The sequence below is a fragment of the Arvicanthis niloticus genome, chromosome 22 (genome assembly GCF_011762505.2).
Source record: "Arvicanthis niloticus isolate mArvNil1 chromosome 22, mArvNil1.pat.X, whole genome shotgun sequence".
NCBI lineage: Eukaryota > Metazoa > Chordata > Mammalia > Rodentia > Muridae > Arvicanthis > Arvicanthis niloticus.
Window position 1 is genome coordinate 51,333,346 of NC_133429.1, and position 21,048 is coordinate 51,354,393.

The window sequence follows — 21,048 nt, forward strand, 5'->3', positions numbered from 1 at the left end:
ATCGTTAGATATAAAATGAATTATTATATTATAAATGTAACCAGTAAATTAATCCAGCAGCTGTATTTCCTTACATTTGCTAGTTCCCAAGAACCACACAAAAAAACTAAGATTTATTTCAAGCTTCACTTCAGTATCTGAGCAGATATTGATTTAACCTCTAAGCTAATTTGACTACCTACCATTCCCATCCCCATGATACTTGCAGTTTAATATTGTTCTAGCCCTGTCTGCTTCAAATGTTTCTCACCATGGTGTCTTCTCAGACTCTCTCCTCATGGCTCATCTGAATCTTCCTGTGACTGGCAGAAGTTTCTGCCCTATTCTTTCTTCTGCCCAGCCATTGAGTTATCCGTACTTATTGACAGGACAGAGAGTAAATGGTAAAGAATTGTTTTCACAAACTTAAGACAGGAGATTCTAGGCATATGCATTACAATGCTGTGTCTGAATTGAAGCAAGATATGATGAGAGAGAAGTCAGCATTGAATTAACCCAAGGACAACTTTTACACACCGTGCATTACATTCCACCTACATTTAGATCTTTTACAATTGTTTGGTCTGCAGGATTGTAGGATATGTTTGTAATGAACTTTATGCCATAACATCTAAAAAAATGTTTCAGTCTACCAGATACATATGTCAAAACATCAGCAGCTTCAGTCTACAAAGACATCTTCAAGATAACCACCATCTCTAATAAATATGCAATTTCAGAATCATCCTTTTCAGAACTTAAGGCAGAAGCCCATTAAAATCCTGAATAGAATCAATTGTATAATGTATTAACACATGTACATGTTATAAATTTCAATTTATACAAAATAAAACACATAATCTATTGAATGATATTGCTACAAAGTATCATTATGAAATATAGCCTGTATTCTTAATTAAGAATATTGATGTTCACCTAGTGATTGATCCTTGACAATATAAATATAATATCTAGTTCAATTGTATTGGTTTATAGCTAAAGCTCCTTAATCTAGCATTTCTATGGACTGCCATTCTGCAGTTTTGTCACAAGGCAGCATTGTAAGCTTTAGATTGAATTTCTCTGGAGATTCTTCATTTGGGAAAGGATCTTCCAATCTCTGTTCCATCACCTCCACAATCTAACATTTAAATTTTCAGTCTTCTCTTTCTCTAAGTCTGATTCATTCTGATTCTTTTAAAAGAGGATATGTAAGATTTTATTCATTACTGAAAATATATATTTTTTGTATGCTGCTAATGGAAACAAAATTATATAGGGTCCTTGTGATCTTTGTCATTTTTTTTTTTTAATTTTAAGAAAATGTATTGATAATGGTATCAGGGAGTAGGTATTTTGAGACTTCTGTTTATTAATTTACTAAATATATTTTACTGAATCAGTATACCTTTTATTTTCATTAATTTATTTATTATCCACTTTGCATCTCAATATGTGTGTCCCTTCTTTTCCCAGTCCCACATCCTCTTGCTTTTCCACCCTCCTCTTATCCTCTGGGAAGGGGAGACCGCTGGGTATCACCTCACCATGGTACATCATGTCTCTGCAGGAAACTAGGCCCATACTGTCCCACAGATGCCAGACAAGGTGGCCCAGTTAGAGAAACAGGATCTACAGATAGGCAACAGATTCAGGGACAGCCCTTACTCCAGTTGTTGGGGAAGGCCAAGCTGCACATTTGCTACATATGTGTGGGGGGCCTAGATCTAGCCCATGCTAGCTCTTTGGTTGATGGTTCAGTCTCTGAGAGCCCACAAGTGTCCAGTATATTTGATTCTGTGGGTCTACCTGTGGAGTCATTATCCTCTTTGAGTCCCTCAATCACTTCTCCAACTCTTCCACAGACTCCCTGAGATGCATCTAATGTTTGGCTGTGGGTGTCTGCATCTGTGTCCATGAGCTGCAGGGTGGAGCCTCACAGAGGACAGTTTTGCTAGGATCTTATTTGCAAGCATAACAGAGTATCGCTAATAGTGTCAAGGATTATTCTTGTCCCTGGGATATGTCTCAGTGTGGACCAGTCATTAGTTGGCCATTCCCTCCCTCTCTGTTCTGTCTTTGATACTGTACATCTTGTAGACAGGGCATGTTTTGGGTTGAAGGCTTTGTGGCTGGATTCCTGTCCTTAGCCCTACACTGCAAGTCCTGCCTGGCTACAGGAGTTGGCCTCTTTAGGTTCTATATCTCCCACTGTTAGGAGTTTCAGGTAGAGTTAACCTCATAGATCCTCTTGGGATTCTCTCTCAGTTCTAGGTCTCTGGCACATCCTAGAGATGTAGAAAACTGATCCTAAAGATGGGGTAAACTGACAGGAGTAGAAGGAGGAGAAACTCCCCCACCTCCAATTTTCTTTCCTTCTCCACTACCCTCCTTATACTTGATTCACCTACCCCATTCCCCTCCTCATCTGCTATCCCACCCTGTTCTTTCCCTCCATCCACCTCCAATATACATTTCATTTCCCCTTCTGTGAGTGATTCAAGAATTCTTCCTTCAGCCCTCCTTGTTATTTGGTTTCTTTGGGACTGTGGATTATAAAATAGTTATCCTGTACTTTATCATTGGTATCCACATAAAAGTGTATGTCTGCTTTGACTTAAGCACCCACTCCATAAGAAGGAACCCATGTTCACATTGCTCAGATAACCAAGAATCTAAAATTAACTAGCCCAGAGACATAGAGTATAAACAAAATCCTGGGGCCAAATATTAACATGATTTCTAATGATATTCTGCTATAAACATAGATCAGTGAACAGATGTGAACAGAAGCAAAGACCCTCAGCCAGAAATTATATATAGAAAGAGTCTAAATTGGAAGTCTCCATCAAAACCTGCCCTTCATAGCAGATGAGGTAGTGGAAAGAGTGTAAGAGCTAAAGAAGATGGAGGATATCAAGAGAACAAGGCATTCTGAATCAATCTAGCATGGCACATATGAGCTCACAAACACTGAAGCAGCAAGCACGGGGCTTACTTACATGGTTCTACACTAGGTCCTCTGCATATATATTATAGCTATTAGCTTAGTAGTTTATAGGACTCCTAAGTGTGAGAATAAGTGGGTCTCTGAATCTTTTGCCTGCTCTTGGACTTGTCCTCTTGTTGGGTTGCCATGTCCAACTTCAATATAATAATTTTTGTTCACTTATTATATTTATTTTGTCATGTTTGGTTGTTATTTCTTAGAAACCTATTCTTTTCTAATAAGAAACAGAAATTGGAAGATTTGGAGGGGAGGGGAGATAGAGAAAACTGAGAGGAGTAGAAGAAGGAGAAACTATAATAAGAATATATTATATGAGAAAAGAATTTATTTCCAATGAAAGAAAAAGAACGAGAAGAAAAAAATATATATGTATGTACACAAACGTATATATTCATGTTTTAACAATTAATGAAAAAAAGAGGCCATGATTTGAAAGAGAACTCTTAAAGGTATGTGGGAGGGTTTAGAGAGAGTAAAGGTAGGGGGATATAAGCAATTATATAATCTTAAAAATAAAACAAATAATTAAGAAAGAACAATGTGATATTTGCAAAAATAAATAAAACCTGACATGTAATTCAGTCTAATTGTCTAGATGCTCCAGATGAAAGTAAATGCAACTGTAGCTACATGAATTTTGACAAAAGTGCTACAAATAAACATTGATAAAAATATAGTCTATTAAGTAAATGATTCCTCTAAAACTAGATATCAGTATGCAAAAAATGAAGTTAGCTGTTATCTCTCACTTTATTTTATTTATTTGGTTTTAATTATCAAATCATAATTTTTACTGTTTACCACGGGGGTTATAAACAGAAAAATGCAGGATTTGGGGAAGGGGATGACACAGGAGCATAGGTGTTCAAGGGGAGTACAGATATCTTTCAGAACAGGGTATCAGCTGGGTAAAGGTTCGGGGACAGGTCACTATGACTCTGCCTATGATTCACTTGTCCTTATCTAAGTAGGTACTATCTGCCAAGGCTGCCTATTTACAAGGTCTATGATTACTTAGGATGGTAAATTTCCACAAAAGCTGCCAGTTAACAATAGCTTATAGCCATCTGTTTCAGTGTTTTTCCACAGATACCCAAGACTTTGTGCTAGCAGGCATGTATGTCAGGCCTATTGCTGATTTTAGGCCTTCAGTGTATAAGCCGGGCTGCCCCTGACATCTCCTCCCTTCTCCAAGTATAGAAGGGCTGCGGCGATTCTAATCTTGCCAAGGCAGGGGTAGAGGCCTGACCTCCAGTAATTAAGGAAGACCTTGTAATGGCTCCAGTCCTCCTGTCATTGTCCAGTGAAGCATGAGGGCCATACTTATCCCGATGTCTTTTTTTCTGGAGAGGGGATACTTTTGACATCAACCCCTATGCAGTATCTCTCACTTTTTACAAAAGTCAGTTCCGAATGAATCAAGACCTTAGGTAAGACCTCTATAAAAGAAAGTAAGGTGTATTCAGCAGTACATAAGAATAGGCAAGGATGGAGTCTGGTCAATGAGGAATTAAGACCGATAATTTAAAAACATATGTTGAGAAACTTAAATGCTTCTACATAGCAAAAGTATCTATAGTGTGAAAAGGTATCCCATAGAAAAGAAGAAATCTTTGCCAACAAGATTAACATCTAGAGTACAAAAAGAACTAAAAAAATCCTAATCTTTAAGAGAACAAATAGCCCATTCAGAAAATGGGATATGAATCTGACCATAGAATTCTCAAAAGAAAAAATAAAGTGAAAAGTACCTATTTTAAAAAGTAATCAACTCATTTGATGAAAATACAAATTAAAACTACGTTGATATTTCATCTTACCTCAGTCACAATGGATATTATCAAGAAATCAAATGATAACTAATGCTGACATGGATTTTTAAAATGAACATATATTCACTGTTGTTGTGTGGGTAAAACAAGTGCAGCCATGTGGAAATTAGTATGGAGTTTTCTAGAAAAGCTAGAAATAGAAGTACCATAGTACTCAGATATACCATTCATGGGAATGTAAGCAAATTATTATACATCATTCTACAGAGATACTTGCTCTGCCATGTTCAATAGCCTTTTGTGCTCAATAGCTAAGAAATTAAGTCTGAATAAATGTTCATTAACAGATGAATAGATAATGATTATACGGGACATGCATAGAATGCATTTTATTCAGTTTAAAGAAAATTAAATTATGAAATATCAAGGAAAAAAGGTAAAATCAAGGAAAATGTTGTTTTCTGAGATATGACTCAGGCCTAGAAACAACTGCCTAATATTTTCTCTCTTATAATAGCCTAGTGTTTAATCTTAAGATTGTATGTTTAACTTGTAGTATTATTAGAAGTTAGCACACTAGAAAAAGGCCATGGATTGGGATGGCTTTAAATGAGGGAAGAAGTTTGGAACATAGGTCACATGAAAACGGGGAAAGATTTCAGGGTGGATAGTTTAAAGAATGTAGTTGTGGTGTGGGAGAGATGAGGTGGAACAAGGGGGGGGGTGTAATTAAAATTAAGGAATATATATGTGTATATATATCTATATCATCGCTATCATCTCTATCTCTATCATCTATCATCTATCTATATCTATCTATAGCTATATCATCTATATCTATATTTACATCTATATCATATCTCTATCTCTATCTTTATCTCTATCTCTATGTCTATATATCTATATTTATATCATCTATCTCTATCTATCTCTATCTATCTCTATCTCTATCTATATATCATCTACCTCTATATCTATATCAATATCATCTATATCTGTCTATATCTGTATCTCTATCTATATCATCTATATCTATATTTATATCTAATATATATCTAATCCATATCATCTCTCTATATATATATCATCTATATAACCTATATCTATATCATATCTATCTATCATCTATCTATCTATCTATCTATCTATCTATCATCTATCTATCTATCTATCTATCTATCTATCTATCATCTATCTATATCTATCTATAGGTATATCATCTATATCCATAGCTATATCATCTATATCATATCTCCATCTCTATCTCTATCTGCCATGTGGAAACATACTACTTTATAATCCAATTCAAAAGTTATTTTGAAATGAGAGATTTAGAAGGATAATATTTTACATGCATGCATATTTATTCTCCTGTAAGCCAATGGTCATTAAATAGCCCCAATGACAGGTATGAGTTTCCTCTTTGTGTGTTGTCGGCCAAAGAAGGTCCCAGAGACCTCCAAAGTATTATATTCTCTTGTCATTCTTCCTGTTTGTATAGTATAGCGAAACCAATCTTGACACTCCCATCTTGTTAGTAGTAGAGAAAAGGGACTAATGGATGGCTCAAGCCAGAAGTGAACCCTCTGAAGACCAACATTCCAGCCAAGTTGTGCTCATTGATACAATGGTGGCATGACTAGCCTGGAGGGTAACCAACTGTATTATGATTGGATGCTGGCTGACATTACAAGAAGAAATTCTCATATGGTATTGCAAACAGCCAAATCTTTGGCTGATGAAGTCTTAGAACCAGTGGGGCATACATGATACCACTGTTTAGCTAAATTGTCATATCACCACACTACCTTCTAAATGTTATGTTTATATGTATATACAAATGATACTCCTGGTCTTACTCTTAGAGACTTCTTTTGTAATAAATGATTGTGAGTGAAAAAATTGCATGTCTGCTTAAGGTACTGATCAAAAGCAGTGTTTGAGTGATCAGTCCTAAACAGGACATTCACTTCATCTATTGAAGGCACATGGGCATTACAGAGAAGGGTTAGAAAAATCTAAAGGTCCAAAGAGGGGAGAAAGGTTGGGAAATATTGTCTCATGGGCATGACACAGCCAATATTGTCATGACCTTAGTGAATTTAGGGCTGCCTGAAATGGGCATAGAAATTCTGGGTACTGTAATGTCAATCAGGGATTGCCAAGAGGCTAAGAGAGTACTAGACCTCCCAATTGAACTACTGGATACTGATGAATTCCAGGAACGGGACTGTCATGGTGTTTAGTTGTATATTCACTGAGTAGACACCCAGACTACAATGAATAGTTAAAATTGATGCTACACAGAAGCCATTATTTAAAAAAAGACAAGAATGTAGAAGTGGTATGTTTAGGGAGGAGGAGTGGTTATTAGGAGTGGGAAGGAGCTTAAAGATGAAGGAATTATACTAATTAGAATACTTTTATACATGTATAATTCAGTAAAAGTTAATAAAATAACTATAAATAAATTATTTCTGGAAAAAATAAAGAAAAATCTCCCTGGTATTTTAAAGATGCAAAATCCTGTATTATAAATTTTGGCTGTGGTGTGTGTGTGTGTGTGTGTGTGTGTGTGTGTGTGTGTATACATACATGGGCTTGCTTGCTTTATATTGTGTCTACTTTTGCATGGTTGTGCTCACATGAGCATGTGTACAGAGAGGCCAAAGGTCAGGTGTCTTCTAGTCTTTTCCATCTTATATTTAGAAATGGTCTTTTTGCTGGGTGATGGTGGTGCATGCCTTTAATCCCAGCACTTGGGAGGCAGAGGCAGGCGGATTTCTGAGTTTGAGGACAGCCTGGTCTACAGAGTGAGTTTCAGGACAGCCAGGGCTACACAGAGAAACCCTGTCTCGAACCCCCCCCCCCAAAAAAAATAGAAATGGTCTCTTCAATGACATGCAGCTTACAATTTATGGCAGAATGACTGGCTAGCAAGCTACTGGAATTCCACTTGTCCCTAACACATGAGTACCAACACAGCTTTTATATGAGTGTTAGTAATTTGAACTCAGTTCCTCAGGCTTGTGTAGCAAGTCTTGTACCTACTGAGCCACCTCTCTAGGACATAATTATGCATTTAGTTCCAAATGTATACCTGCAAGTATTATATTTTTGTATAGACTACATTTTATAATCAATAAAATTATAAACATTTACATTCTCAGAGAATGTTTCATGTCAATATCTGTAAACATTACTAATCTCAGTACTTTAAAAATTAAACTCAAACAAAAACCTATGAATTTTTTCACAGGGTACAAAAATTACTGACCGGAAAGAATCTGTTGTAGAACTTGAAAATGGATCTTTTTTTCCTCTGGGAACTTATAGATTTTAGAATACAGATGCAGTTTATTTCCAGATAAGTGAAAGATTGTAATATAATGTAATATATTTTACAAATTATACTTTTGCAATGATTCTTTCCATTCCAACTATAGACTTAGGATCTGGCCTTTCCATCAGAGCTTCAAAGGGGTTTGGAGTATTATAACTGCATCTTCTGAAGCTGAGTACTGATAATGGTTTGAATTTCAAATGTTCCTATGTAATAGAAGCAAATTGTGGACAAAATGAAAATGAAGTCAATAATTTTTGACCTTTTCCCAACACAGACATGACTAATGATAAAAGTATGAAATGTAGCTTCCGACTCTATAGCCTGAGGTGTTTTCACAGAAGCTGTGTTTAACTGCATGCCCAGAAAGGAGAGTCACTTATGACCTTCCTCTTATAGAAGGAGGAGGAGCTGGGAAGCTGTTTCCTACCATCTGTTTCCCTTAGTGCTTCTATTGCAGACTTTTCAGAGGGTGGGTTTTGTATATAGTTTGGTAACGGGAGATAGAGAGGAGACTTGTTCTTTGTATCCAGGGTGATGAGCTAATATGACATCCATTGAGAGTTTTCAGTTTGGGAACCATTTACATTTGTGGTAAAATGATTAGCAAACACTCAGACAGTACTGAAAATCACTGTCATTTCCTACTGTCACTTCACTTGCCTTCAGAACTCTAGTGCAAATCCTAAACATTGTCAGCAGTTTTTAGGCTTCACCCCATGAGTTCTTCAAACATCGTCTACTGCAGTAATAAACAAATATATCACTTTCCAATTCCAGTGTGGATGCATTCTTATAGCGATCAACAGAATTGAAATAGGTCCTTCCATGTTGGGAGCACAGCATGAAGATACTTGCTCCCACAGATCTCTATGGCAACCAGAAATTTTAAGCAATGGCAATGAAGGATAATTTCCAATGGGAAAGAAATGTAAAACCTGTTCTTCCATCCAGAAAGCTGGGAATTGGGAGTGACTAATAAATAGCCTACTGGGCCAGGCCATAAGTGGCTAGTAATTTAAATAATTCTTACATTCAGGGTCTCCCCAAGCTTCAACAATTAGGGATTGAAATACATAATAGTCTAAAAGAATCTTCAATTATCTGTATATCCTGAGGCATCCCAAAGCTGTATAGCCTTATTGGAGATATCTAACAGCCCAAGTGACCTCTATATTATCTGTATGACTGAAATGCCTAGGCTAGTACAATCTGAATTGAGTTTACATTCTCACATCTTCAGTTGGATTCCCTGCCTGCCATGACCACCAATAGGGTCCCCTTCACTTCCATGATTTCTGTTTCCTTCTAAGGATTATTTATAAAACTTTGAAGGAGAATTGAGTGAAACCCTGTTTGTTAGACAGTCAAGCCACACCCCCTGCAAAGGTACATTCTGGAAAAATAAAACTTAAAAGAGGTGGCACTGCATTATATCTATTTTCTACATCGATTAAAGTAATATTCATTATTGTATTTTTCTGAAATAAGAAAAATATCAACACAGTGCCAAAAGGGAATGAGATCTGTTAGGAGGTGCAACAGACAGTCTGACACATCAAATCAGCACATGGAATCAAGTATAGCATGGGAGGTGTTGAAGCCTGCTCCTCCAGCTTAACTGTAGCCATTTTGTTCCCTATCTGCCAATAATTTCATATTACTACTGACACAGAAATATAGCTTGACTCACGGCAGGGTCAGGTTAACCACATACCTTGTTATTTTTTGAGGTTTGTTAATCTTAAGAAATTCCATAACCATAAGCTCCACTTAGGGTCAATCAAACTAAAGGTCAATTAGAACTGTTCTGTTTACCTAGCTAAAATAGTTTGAGTGAGAGCTGACCACTGGATAATACTTCTTGTACCTGCACATGAGCTTATTATGGTTTTTACCTTTATAAACTGGCCCTGGGAAACATTTGTAGTCACAGTCGGCTCTTGAGTCTGACTGTGGGCCTGATAGATCAGTTCTGACTTAGATTTGTATATGTATGGTTTGTGGGGTGACTCCTAGACTTCAACAGGAGACCTCAAATTTTATGTGAGCTCATAAACTCTATATATAACATGCAAATTGAGTATTTTCTTTCAATTAAATTTTTATAACTGACAAAAGTATCTATAGAGACTGAAATATCAGCTGTGGATACTTCATTTAATTACTAAAGGGCATGGGAGGTATTGGGGCAGTGACTGGAGAGAAAATGTAGAGACCTTAAGGTAGGAAAAAAGGGTAATAAAGAAAACAAAAGGAGATATACTGGCTGGTGTGTGTGTGTGTGTGTGTGTGTGTGTGTGTGTGTGTGTGTGTGTGTGTGTTTGTGTGTGACAATTTAACTCAAGCTGGAGTCATCAGAAGGGAGGAAACCTCAGTTGAGGAAATGCCTCCATGAGATTCAGCTGTAAAGCATTTTCTCAATTAGTAATCAGTGAGGAAGAGCCTACCTCACTGTAAGTGGTGCCTTTGCTGGGCTGGTGGTTCTGGGTTCTATAAGAAAGCAGGGTGATCAAGCCATGTAAAACAAGCTAGTAAGTAGCACCCCTCTATTGCTTCTGCATCAGCTCCTACCTCCAGGATCCTGCTCTGAGTTCCTGTCTTGACTTTTTTTCCCTATGAACAGTGCTATGGAAGTGTAAGCCAAATAAACATTCCTCCCAGCTTGATTTTTCATTGCAGCAATAAAAACTCTAAAACAAATTGGTACCGGTGTCGTGGAGTATTGTTATGACAGTTCTGACCATGTTTTTGGGAGGATTGTGGAAGGACTTTGGAACTTGGGGCTAGAAAATCCACTGAATATTGAGCACTAAGTGGGATGTTCTTTAGGATCTTGGAAGATAAGAATTTTGAGAGCAGTGCAGGAGATGGGGACCTGGCTTGTGAAGTTTCAGAAGTAAATTTAAAGGCTCTGTCAGAACCATTTGCTATTTTGAATTAAGATTCTGTCATTCTGGTCAGCTGGGGCTGAAGAGTCTGTAGAAGAATTTTAATCCATCAACAGGCTGCTCTGGAAAGTGATAACATATAAAGGTATGATCACCCAGAATGCAGACATGCCCTGAATTACACTATGATCTGGCTAGAATTCAGACACGTTAGTACAAAACTTTAATCCCTAACAATGAAGGTAAAGTTATTTTGTAAAAGGAAACAGCCATGTTTGAAAGTGATATGGCTTGGCACCATGAAGAGAGCCTACGAGAGGCTAGAGTTTTGGAGATGCCAGTACTATGGGACAATCACCAAGAGTAACAACAGCAGTGGAATTGAATCTTGGAAAACAAGTTCTGTGTGCTGGAGAGGTGACCCAAGCCTTTAGAGGAGTCTAGAAGTTCCTGAGTGGGTCCCAGACATTGGATTTTTGGAGTTTGGTTTTGCTTTCTTTTGATTGTGACTGTGCCATGAGCTTTCCCTCTTGAATTAAGAATTATTACTCAACCCATAGTTAAGAGATTTTAAATTGTACAAGACTTTGGATTTTTAAAATATTGCATATTATAAGGGGAATGGAATTTTAATGCCTTTTAAAGTTACATATGTTTTCAATGTGAGAACTTTGGCCTGAATAATAAACAAAGCATTGTAGCTTAATAGTTATGTGTTTGTGCATTAAGTTGACAAGGGGTCAGTTGTACTGGCTGGTTTTGTGTGCCAAGTATACTCAAGCTAGAGTCATCATAAAAGGAGAAGCTTCAGTTGAGGAAATGCCTCCATGAGATCCAGCTCTAAAGCATTTTCTTGACTAGTGATCAGTCAGGGAATATCTAGCCCATTGTGGCTAGTGCCATTTCTGGGTTGGTGGTCCTGGAAAACAGGCTGAGCAAGCCATGTGAGACCAGTAAGCAGAACTCTTCCATGGCTTCTGCATCAACTCATGTCTCCAGAACCCTGTCTTGTTTGAGTTCCCGTCTTGGCTTCTTTCAGTGAGGACAGTGCTGTGGAAGTAAAACAGAAATACATAACCCCCAACTTGCTTTATGGTGTTTCTTTCAAAGCAAAAGAAACTCTAATTAAGAGAGGGGACTGACTATTTATGAAGATGAGAGAGACTGGGGAAAGGCATGGGTGAGCAGTGTTGAGATTAATTAGGAAATACTATAGTTACACATATGTATTATAAATATGCCATAATAAAAGCTATTACTTTTGCTTATGTAATTTAAAATTATAATAGGAGAAAAAGATTAAGGAGAATAGTTGCTATTGTGATTCTTGTAGTTCTGTTTGCATTAATATTTGTCTAATGTATTTATATTAATATAATTGTGCACTATTTTGTATGATACATCATTAATTTGATGAAAAGCAACTGAAGCTGAATTGCTTAGAAAATTTCAATTTATAAATAAAACTTCAATCAGTGGTATAAAAGATTTATGTGTTTACTATGTTTCACAAATTATTTTCATTTCTTTTATGAAGAAATAAACAGTATTTAGCATCAAAGCATAGAGTCAAATTATTTTTACTGTCAATAAGAATTTCTGGAAAGAAGCTATGTGGCTAATGGACAATAGACTGGTTAGAAACTCAGTGCCACAAGGAGACTGGAATACTGAGGATATAGATGCTAACTCCCTTACCTGTGCTAGCTTAGCTCCATGAACAACAGCATTCCTTGCCAACTTCTGTGTCAGAAATCTTGTGACTAATAGAAAAAAAATTGACTTATATAAGGCTTCCAGTTTAATGTTTATATGGGATTCCTGTGTGTTTGAACAAGTAGGTCTCTGCATCTGTATCAGTTTCTTATATCTTTCCTTGGGCTCTTTTTCTTCTGTTTGTTTTGTCATATTCCAATGGGTTAGTTTTTGTTTTATCTTACTATATTTTATTATCATCCCTTGGAAGCCTGTTTGTTTTCTATTGAGAGACAGAATCAGGGCAGATCAGAATAGGGGGGAGATAGGTAGGAACTAAGGGGAGCAGAGGGAAACTAATCCACATGTATATATGTGAAAATATCTATTTTCAATGAAAGGATAAGAGAAATTAAACAATTCAAGAACAGTAGAAAAATGCTTTGGAATCTATTAATAGATCAGTTGCTTCTATAATCACAAAGCTGAGCCTATCATCTGGTAACATCTGAAGCCTATAGGAAAGATTCTCCACCTATCTGTAATCCACCCTCCAGATGCTTTCCTCAGTTTATTTAAGAAATAACTTGATTTATGGCTTACCGTGATTTGTTACTAAAAGAAAAAAAAAACTTCATAAGACTGTTTCCAATAGAAATATGGAACTATAAGTAACATAAATCTGTTGCTAGGCCGTAACCACTAAAGTTTGGCTCTAGAATAAATATCTTTAGTTTTCTCTGACAACCAAGCTGTGTTATTTTTGCATTGATACTACTGAACAAATGATCTAATTATGATGACAACTAATTCTAAATGATTATAAATGTAGAGGAGAAACACCTTATTCCTTTGCATGCTTCACACATCTTATCACAGTGCTCTTCAATATTTATTTTCTTTATTCATATCACAAGCTTCATCATGTGGATGCTTCCTTCTACAAGAATAATTTAATGTTCAGATCAACTCAGATTTCCTAGGGATTTTCTATGACAAAGTTCATCACATTATAGATTCATTTCATGCTCCCTGCTTGTCTCTATTTTTAACAATGCATAGTATTAAACTGCAAATAAAGTGCTTAGCAATTAATTATGGACATAGATCTAATTCAGATTGCCTAACAGCATTTACATGTACAGTACATTTAGTAAATAAACCTATGACAAGAGGAGAAATTTCTGAGCAAAGATAGAATTACACATTATGAACTGAAAAAGCATTTTGCTCCTAGTGATTCAGAAGATTAATTCTGAGAGATAAACATAGGACAATTAGGATACTCATTATGATCTAAGCAGTAAAGGAGAGAAATAGCATAAGCCATCATAGATATATATGACATTAATTTTTATTTTTTTCAGTCATGTCCTAACAGCATGCTATTTAAGCCTAAATCTTAATTCACTGTTGTGAGAATAACACAATCTGTGAAGCACCTGCTTGAAAGCATCCTTCACCTGCTGGTTCCTTAGGGTGTAAATGAAAGGGTTTAGCAAAGGAGCCACAGAAGTGTTGAGAACAGAGACACCTTTATTTAAAGCCACCCTCTCCTTGGCTGATGTTTTTATATACATGAAGATACAACTCCCATAAGTAATTGAGACAACAACCATGTGTGAGGAGCAGGTGGAAAAGGCCTTTTTCCGCTGTTGAGCTGAAGGGAATTTTAGGATTGTTTTGATGATGAGTGTGTAGGAGAGAATCACTAAAATCAAGGTGATGATAAGTGTCATTATAGCTAAGACAAAAGCCATCCATTCTATGAAACGTGTGTCTGTGCAAGACAGCTGCAGGACAGGAGAAGTGTCACACAGGAAGTGGTCTATCAGTTTGGAAGCACAGAAATCCAGTTTGAGTCCCAACATCAAAGGGGGAAAAATTGATAAAAACCCAGTTACCCAGGAACTGAGGACCAGTAGGTGGCACACTTTGCTGTTCATGATTATGGGGTAGTGCAGTGGTCTGCAGATAGCTACATAGCGGTCATAGGACATGGCAGCCAAGAGGTAAAACTCTGTGATTAGTAATAGAAAGAAGAAGAATAATTGAGTTAAACAAGCTCCATAGGAAATTGTTTTGTCTCCAGTGAGAATGCTCATCAAAAATCGTGGAATGCAAGAAGATGTGAATGCCATTTCCAAAAAGGAGAAATTCCGCAGAAAGAAGTACATTGGAGTCTTGAGGCGGAGATCCAGCAGAGTGAGGAAGATAATTACTAAGTTCCCCATCAGACTCAAGATGTAATTGAAAAACATAAACAGAAAAATCAGAATTTGTAGCTGAGGGTCATTTGTCAATCCCAGTAAAATGAACACAATCTCTACTGACTGGTTCTTCATTCCTTCTTTATTCTAACATGTCTATAAAAAATAAACTTTAGAAAAAGTATATATGTTAAAAATTGTTCCCTTTTCATCATAGAAAATTTCTTACTAAGAAGTTGAATCAATGTCAATATATTTTTAAAAATTATTTTGGAGTTTACCCACAATCTTGTCCTCTATATCATTAGTAAGTTTTAAAGAACAATTATTTCCATTCTTGTTAAAATTTGAGTATATATTTACAGATGGAATGTTCATCATTTGGAATATAAGTTTTCAGTTTCATTAATATTAACCTTTGCCTATCTTTTCTATAATTTATCTTAATAGACTAGTCAATTGTTTGATATTTAAAATTTGGGGGGGGAGCATATTAGATAACTCCATATATTCCCAGTAGTCATAAAAGTTAATTTAAGAATACACAAAAAATTTCTAAGAAAATAAAACAAAAAAGAATTTAAATAAATGGCAATGTAAAATGAGATTATTGAAGATCAGTATGATGATGATCTGAGTTAAATGCTTGGAAAATAATTGGAACACATGAAAAGCATACAAGTTTCAAACTGAATCAGCAGTTCAACCTGCTAACATAAGCTCTGTTTTGTTTGAGAATTTTGTCTTGTTTTGTTTCAATATGATTTCCCAGTCATGTCTTCAGGGTCATGACTAGTGAGAGTGGAGAAAGCTATTTATAAAAAAAAGTAATGACTAGCATTTTACCTATAAATATAAATCTAATATTTCAAGTAGATATACAAGGCTCATACATCTTTTAGAAAGACTGTTATACAAAATACTTCATATTTCTACCTACAGAGTCAATCTGGGCTCATAGAGGCTCTCAGAGAAAGACCACCAACAGGGGGCCTGCATGGGATTAACATAGGCCCTCTGCACATATGTTACAGTTATGTAGCTTAGTCTCTGTGGAAATTATAATAGTGAGAGCATAGGTTGTCTCTGTTGCCTGCCTTTGCAACATTTCCCTCCTATTGGGTTGCCTTGTCCAACCTTAATAGGAAAGGAGGAGCCTACTCTTACTGTATCTTGATATGGCATGGCTGGTTAATATCCATGGGAAGCCTGCCCTTTTCTGGAGAGAAATGGAGGAGAAGGGAACAGGGGTGGGGAAAGGAGAGGTAGCAGGGAGGGACTGTGAAAAGTGGAGGTAGGAGAAACCACAAGTGGGATGAAAAACAAACCAACCAAAACAAACAAAAATCTACCAACCAACCAATCAAACAAACAAACCTCCCAATAATTTATATTTTTAAACTATCTTGATTAAGTATTAAAACATAATTTATGGTTCTAGAAATATAATTTTCAAGTGAATAATTATAATAATATACTTAAAGTTTTAAAATTCACATATTTTTGCCAAATGCATAGGAATTAAGATAGCATGTAATTTCCTCCTATTTAATTTGTAACGTAGAATCAAATGATACACAAATAATAGCATGTATTTGGAATTTAATATGTATCTTTGTCCCTGTCAGTATCTAGAATTTGTTTATTGGGTCAATTTTAATCATTCTAACAAAGCTGAAACTTACTGATTTGTAGTTAATTTTTATGACTAATAATATTGTCTTCCTAATATTTTCATGTAACAAATGGATCAATTCAATTGTATTTTTTATAAGATTTCCAACTGGTTCATTTTTGGTGACATTGCAGATATTACTTCCTTTCCAAAACAGTTTCATTAGGAAAAATTTGGTGATGCTCCCATTGAAAGTGACATAACATTTTTTTTCATAGTCCCATGGTTTTAAAATAAATAGTATCTACTAGTATTAGATGTATAGCAAATTATTATAGAAATGGGGAAACATATTTTTATATCATATTAAAGAAAGCACAAAGAGAAAGACAAATGATCATGAAAGCATAAAATGCTTATTTTTCCTTTTTGTGTGAAGGAATTCAAGGAAAAAGATTAAACTATGAAAGATCATTTATGAACCTAAGTATATGATATGGACAACGCTTATTTTCTAGTGTACATACAACGGCATGGATGTGTTTTTCAAGTGAGCATGATCAGAAGAAAAAATCACAAATAAAGAATCTAGCAACTTTTAGCACACAGTATGTGATAGGAATAAAGACAAAGCAAAATTTTGATAGTATACATTGTACTAATAGAATATTCACACAGCAATAATCTTTTGCCTATAAAAACACTCATTAGTACACAGACTATATATCTATCTATCTATCTATCTATCTATCTATCTATCTATCCATCTATTTATCTTATATTACCAAGTAAGATCAAAGCAAAAATATATTCTGGTTTACATAAAATATCTAACTAGGAAATTCTGATTTCAGAAGACTTAGTTTTAAAATTATTCTGTCTTATAAATTATTTTCTAAAAAGGGCTCTGTTTTTGAAAGCTTTTATGTAAGATTTTGAACATTTTAACTAGAATTTACTTTACAGGACATTTCTTTTATAAAATTTTAGGGCTCTCTCTAGGAAAAAAAACTACCCTGTCATTTTTTTGTAATGAAAGAATTTAAGTCACTTAAAGAGGAAAATGTCTGAGATCATGAATTCTTATCTGATTATAAAATAAAGTTATTTGCAACCTGTGAAGAATATCTTGTTCTTTAGAAAACAGTACAAATATAAAATAAAAATATAAAGAATCAAAAATTATTCAGAGACAAATGTCTTCCCTCTTATCGTTTACAGGAATTTATAGAAGGAGTTTTATGAGTATTTGATAAATGGTTTCTAAAAGACTTGAAGACTTGAGACAGGACACTCGGGTCAGCTGAAGCAGCCTGAGATAAAGAAACCTAATATACCAAACCAAATTTGGTTTGAAAATTACTCAGCATTGGTATTTATTCAACTATGATATAACAATAAAACATTGTAAAGGACAATGTCATGGACTCAAAGGTTCTTCAACATAAATAGATACTTGTAAAACAATACAATATATAATGGTTTCATTTATAAAATCTGTGCAATTGACAACATTGATATAAATGTCTAATTATATAATACTTTAGAATTTTCTCATTTGAAACCACTGACTTGTTCCAGTTCAACAATTATATATATCATACATTTTCACAGTATACTGTAAAGGATAAAAACACAAATCACATTATGAGATTATATGACTCACGGGCCAAGAAATACAATTGTATTGAGTTTTATTGAATATTAAGAATAACACATAAGAATTAAAATATTCTATAATGTTAAAAAGCATTTGTATCTTACTTATAATCACTTGCCATTATTTCTCTATAAGTCAATATAAAATATATCAAAGCACTTACCATTTATTAGTTTAAAAGCCTTTCTCAATTGTGTATGTTGATTCTGGTGAATGAGTATGAATGGACCATCTCTACTCACCTCATTTTAACCTAAAATACATGATTGTCTTTCATGTTGTCTTAGAGATAACATTTTTGACTAATTTATTGCTTTGTTGGAAGGTAAATGAAATTGCCATTTCTAGCACTTACTGCATATAATTCACTTGTTTGAAGTATTGTAAACCTGGCTAAGTGTGAGACACAGCAAAATATGAAAATATACTGCCTCTGATGTGGTAGCGGATCTGTGCTTCTGCATCCTATAGGAAAGTATCTAAGAAAAACAAATTCTTAGGGTAACTGCAAACTAAGACCATCATTTATTTCCTAAGGGATTGCCAAATTTAGATACAAAGTACTTTCTATAGAAATAAAAACGTATGCACAAACCTTTTCTCTTGAAATCTATGCTTGTAGAGAATTCGTTAGAGATTGATATTTGATTATCACAAATCCATCTTTTGAAATTATGGGTACATGGTTTGTTTGGAGCAGAATATATAAAGGTTTTTTCCAGTGAATATGAAAATTGATAATATGAGATGGGTAAAGATAACCTGTTTTAGGCCAATCAAATTTGAGCTACATCCTACAAATACCCTGTTTATTCTTGGCTTGTAGACTCACTTCTCTTTATTTTTATATAATTTTTCCTGTTTTCCACATTTGACAAAAAATATTTGATGTGTCCTTAAAGTCTGTCTTAATGTTTTTATATGCTCAACTCCAGTTTATTTTTCTGAGGTGACACAAGTTTGTTCTTCTATTATTTGATTTTTACTCTAAAGTACTCCTTTATGTATATGTGTATATATATATGTGCAAATATATCTATATACATACATACACACATATAGGCACATATACATACATATTTATGTTTTCTCAATGTATTTGTTTGTTGACAGTCACATAAGTGCTGTCCACTATACTCTCAATAGTATCCAAGTATTCTGTCATTCCTTGTATAGTTCTTGATGTCCTTGGATACATACTTTGCGGTGGTTTATCTGGTAAACATGATTATTATTTATAGTCATTTTGAGATACTTCTATACTGATTTCTGATTTCCACAGGAATATACTAATTATCATTCATACCAGTAATGTATCAGGGTTTCTTTTTCCCTAGATTCTTACCTACATTACTTTTTTGTATGTAAGATTTTATTTTTCACTGTTATGAAAATATCCTGATAGACCAAGGATAAAATAGATAAAGTTATCTCAGTGGGTTAATGATTCAATGATTCTTGAGTCAGAACAAGAGAAAAAACGTATAGAGAACATTATAAGACACAGGCATAGGAAAGAACTTTCTTTATAGGACTCTAGTTACTTAGGCAATAAGGCCCCAAAGTGACAGAAAGAACATTATGGAATTAAAAAGCTTCTGTACAGTAAAGAAACAGGCAGAATTAAGAGACAGTCCACAGAATGACACACAATCTTTGGCAGTGACACATTCTACTGAACTGCAATATCTAAGTCATATCAAAGAGCTAAAAATGTAAAACTTAAGAAACTAAATAACCCATAAATTTGTTTATGAATTTAAGAGAATTCAAAGATCAGAAATATAAATCTATTAACATGTTAAAAGGTGATCAACATCTTTGACCAACAGAGAAATTCAAAATGAGAAAACTTTGATATTCTAACTTACCTCAGTTATAGTGGCTATTATCAAGAAAATAAATAACAACAGATAATAAATAGCAAGGATGCAGGGATTGCTGGCCAGGTACATACCTCCTGAAACTATTAATAAAGCATATTAAGTTAACACAAAAAACCCATAGTATTTTAGTGCTGTGGTTTCTCAAAGAGCTAAATATAGAACTATAACATGAACCATATATAGCACGCTTTGGTGTATACCAAAAGGCTATCACAGAGATACATGCAAATCAATATTCACTGTTGATCTATTTGTAATATCTAGAAATCATCCCAATTGTTAATTGACTAATAAACAGCTAATGACAATGTGAAATGTATACAAAATGAAATTTTATTCATGCACAAAGAAAATAAAAGTATGAAATTTTCATGGAAATAAATAAAACTGAAATATATTTTACTAAATGAGGTAACCCAAACTCAGAATGTCCATAAACTACAATCATGCCTGGCACTGGAAACATAGTTAGTTATCCCAGGCCCATGAGATCATGATTTTTGGAGCAAAACCTACAATTGCCACTTTACTAAGTCAGCATAATCTCTAACTACACTCTAAATATTTCTCCCATACCCACAGATAAGAAACTTACAACTGTTTTTGTGGTTTGTCGGGGTGAGTTACTTGCATTACCTGGGCATAATGTTTCTGATGGTTAAGTGGCATGGTCAGCTAGGGACTAAGTAATATGTTGTGGCTTGGGAATATTTCCCAGTACAACCTGATGCAATCCCTAATGTCCTGAGACTATGGTCCAACACATAGAAATTACTTTATACTCATTGATATATCTGATTATATATGTGTGTATATATATACACATATATATTACAATATAAAATTCTATGCATATTACATACACTATACATTATATAACACATTATTATATAATACATATATTTTATATGTATGCATATACACACACATTATATAATGTGTGTGTGTCAAATAGGGAATGCTGACTTCCAGATGACCCTTACCCTA

The 21,048-nt window shown here is 34.7% G+C and overlaps 1 protein-coding gene across 2 annotated transcripts; it reads right to left on the reverse strand.

The window, feature by feature from the left end:
* Positions 1-13,560: 13,560 nt before the first annotated feature.
* Positions 13,561-20,713, reverse strand: LOC143436433 (olfactory receptor 6C6-like). 2 transcript variants are annotated; one of them, XM_076920801.1, is made up of 3 exons: positions 20,657-20,701; positions 20,047-20,141; positions 13,561-15,070 (listed from the first exon to the last, which is right to left on the reverse strand). In XM_076920801.1, the coding sequence occupies exon 3, from the start codon at positions 15,033-15,035 to the stop codon at positions 14,076-14,078; it is 960 nt and encodes a 319-aa protein (XP_076776916.1). In that variant the 5' UTR covers positions 15,036-15,070; positions 20,047-20,141; positions 20,657-20,701; the 3' UTR covers positions 13,561-14,075. The 2 variants fall into 2 exon arrangements, with proteins under 2 accessions (XP_076776916.1, XP_076776915.1); XM_076920800.1 differs by lacking the exon at positions 20,047-20,141 and having other exon boundaries at positions 20,657-20,713.
* Positions 20,714-21,048: the final 335 nt, after the last annotated feature.

What these genes read in the sequence shown, in the direction of transcription:
- LOC143436433 (XM_076920800.1), bottom strand. Translation starts at nt 15,035, where the DNA reads ATGAAGAACCAGTCAGTAGAGATTGTGTTCATTTTACTGGGATTGACA.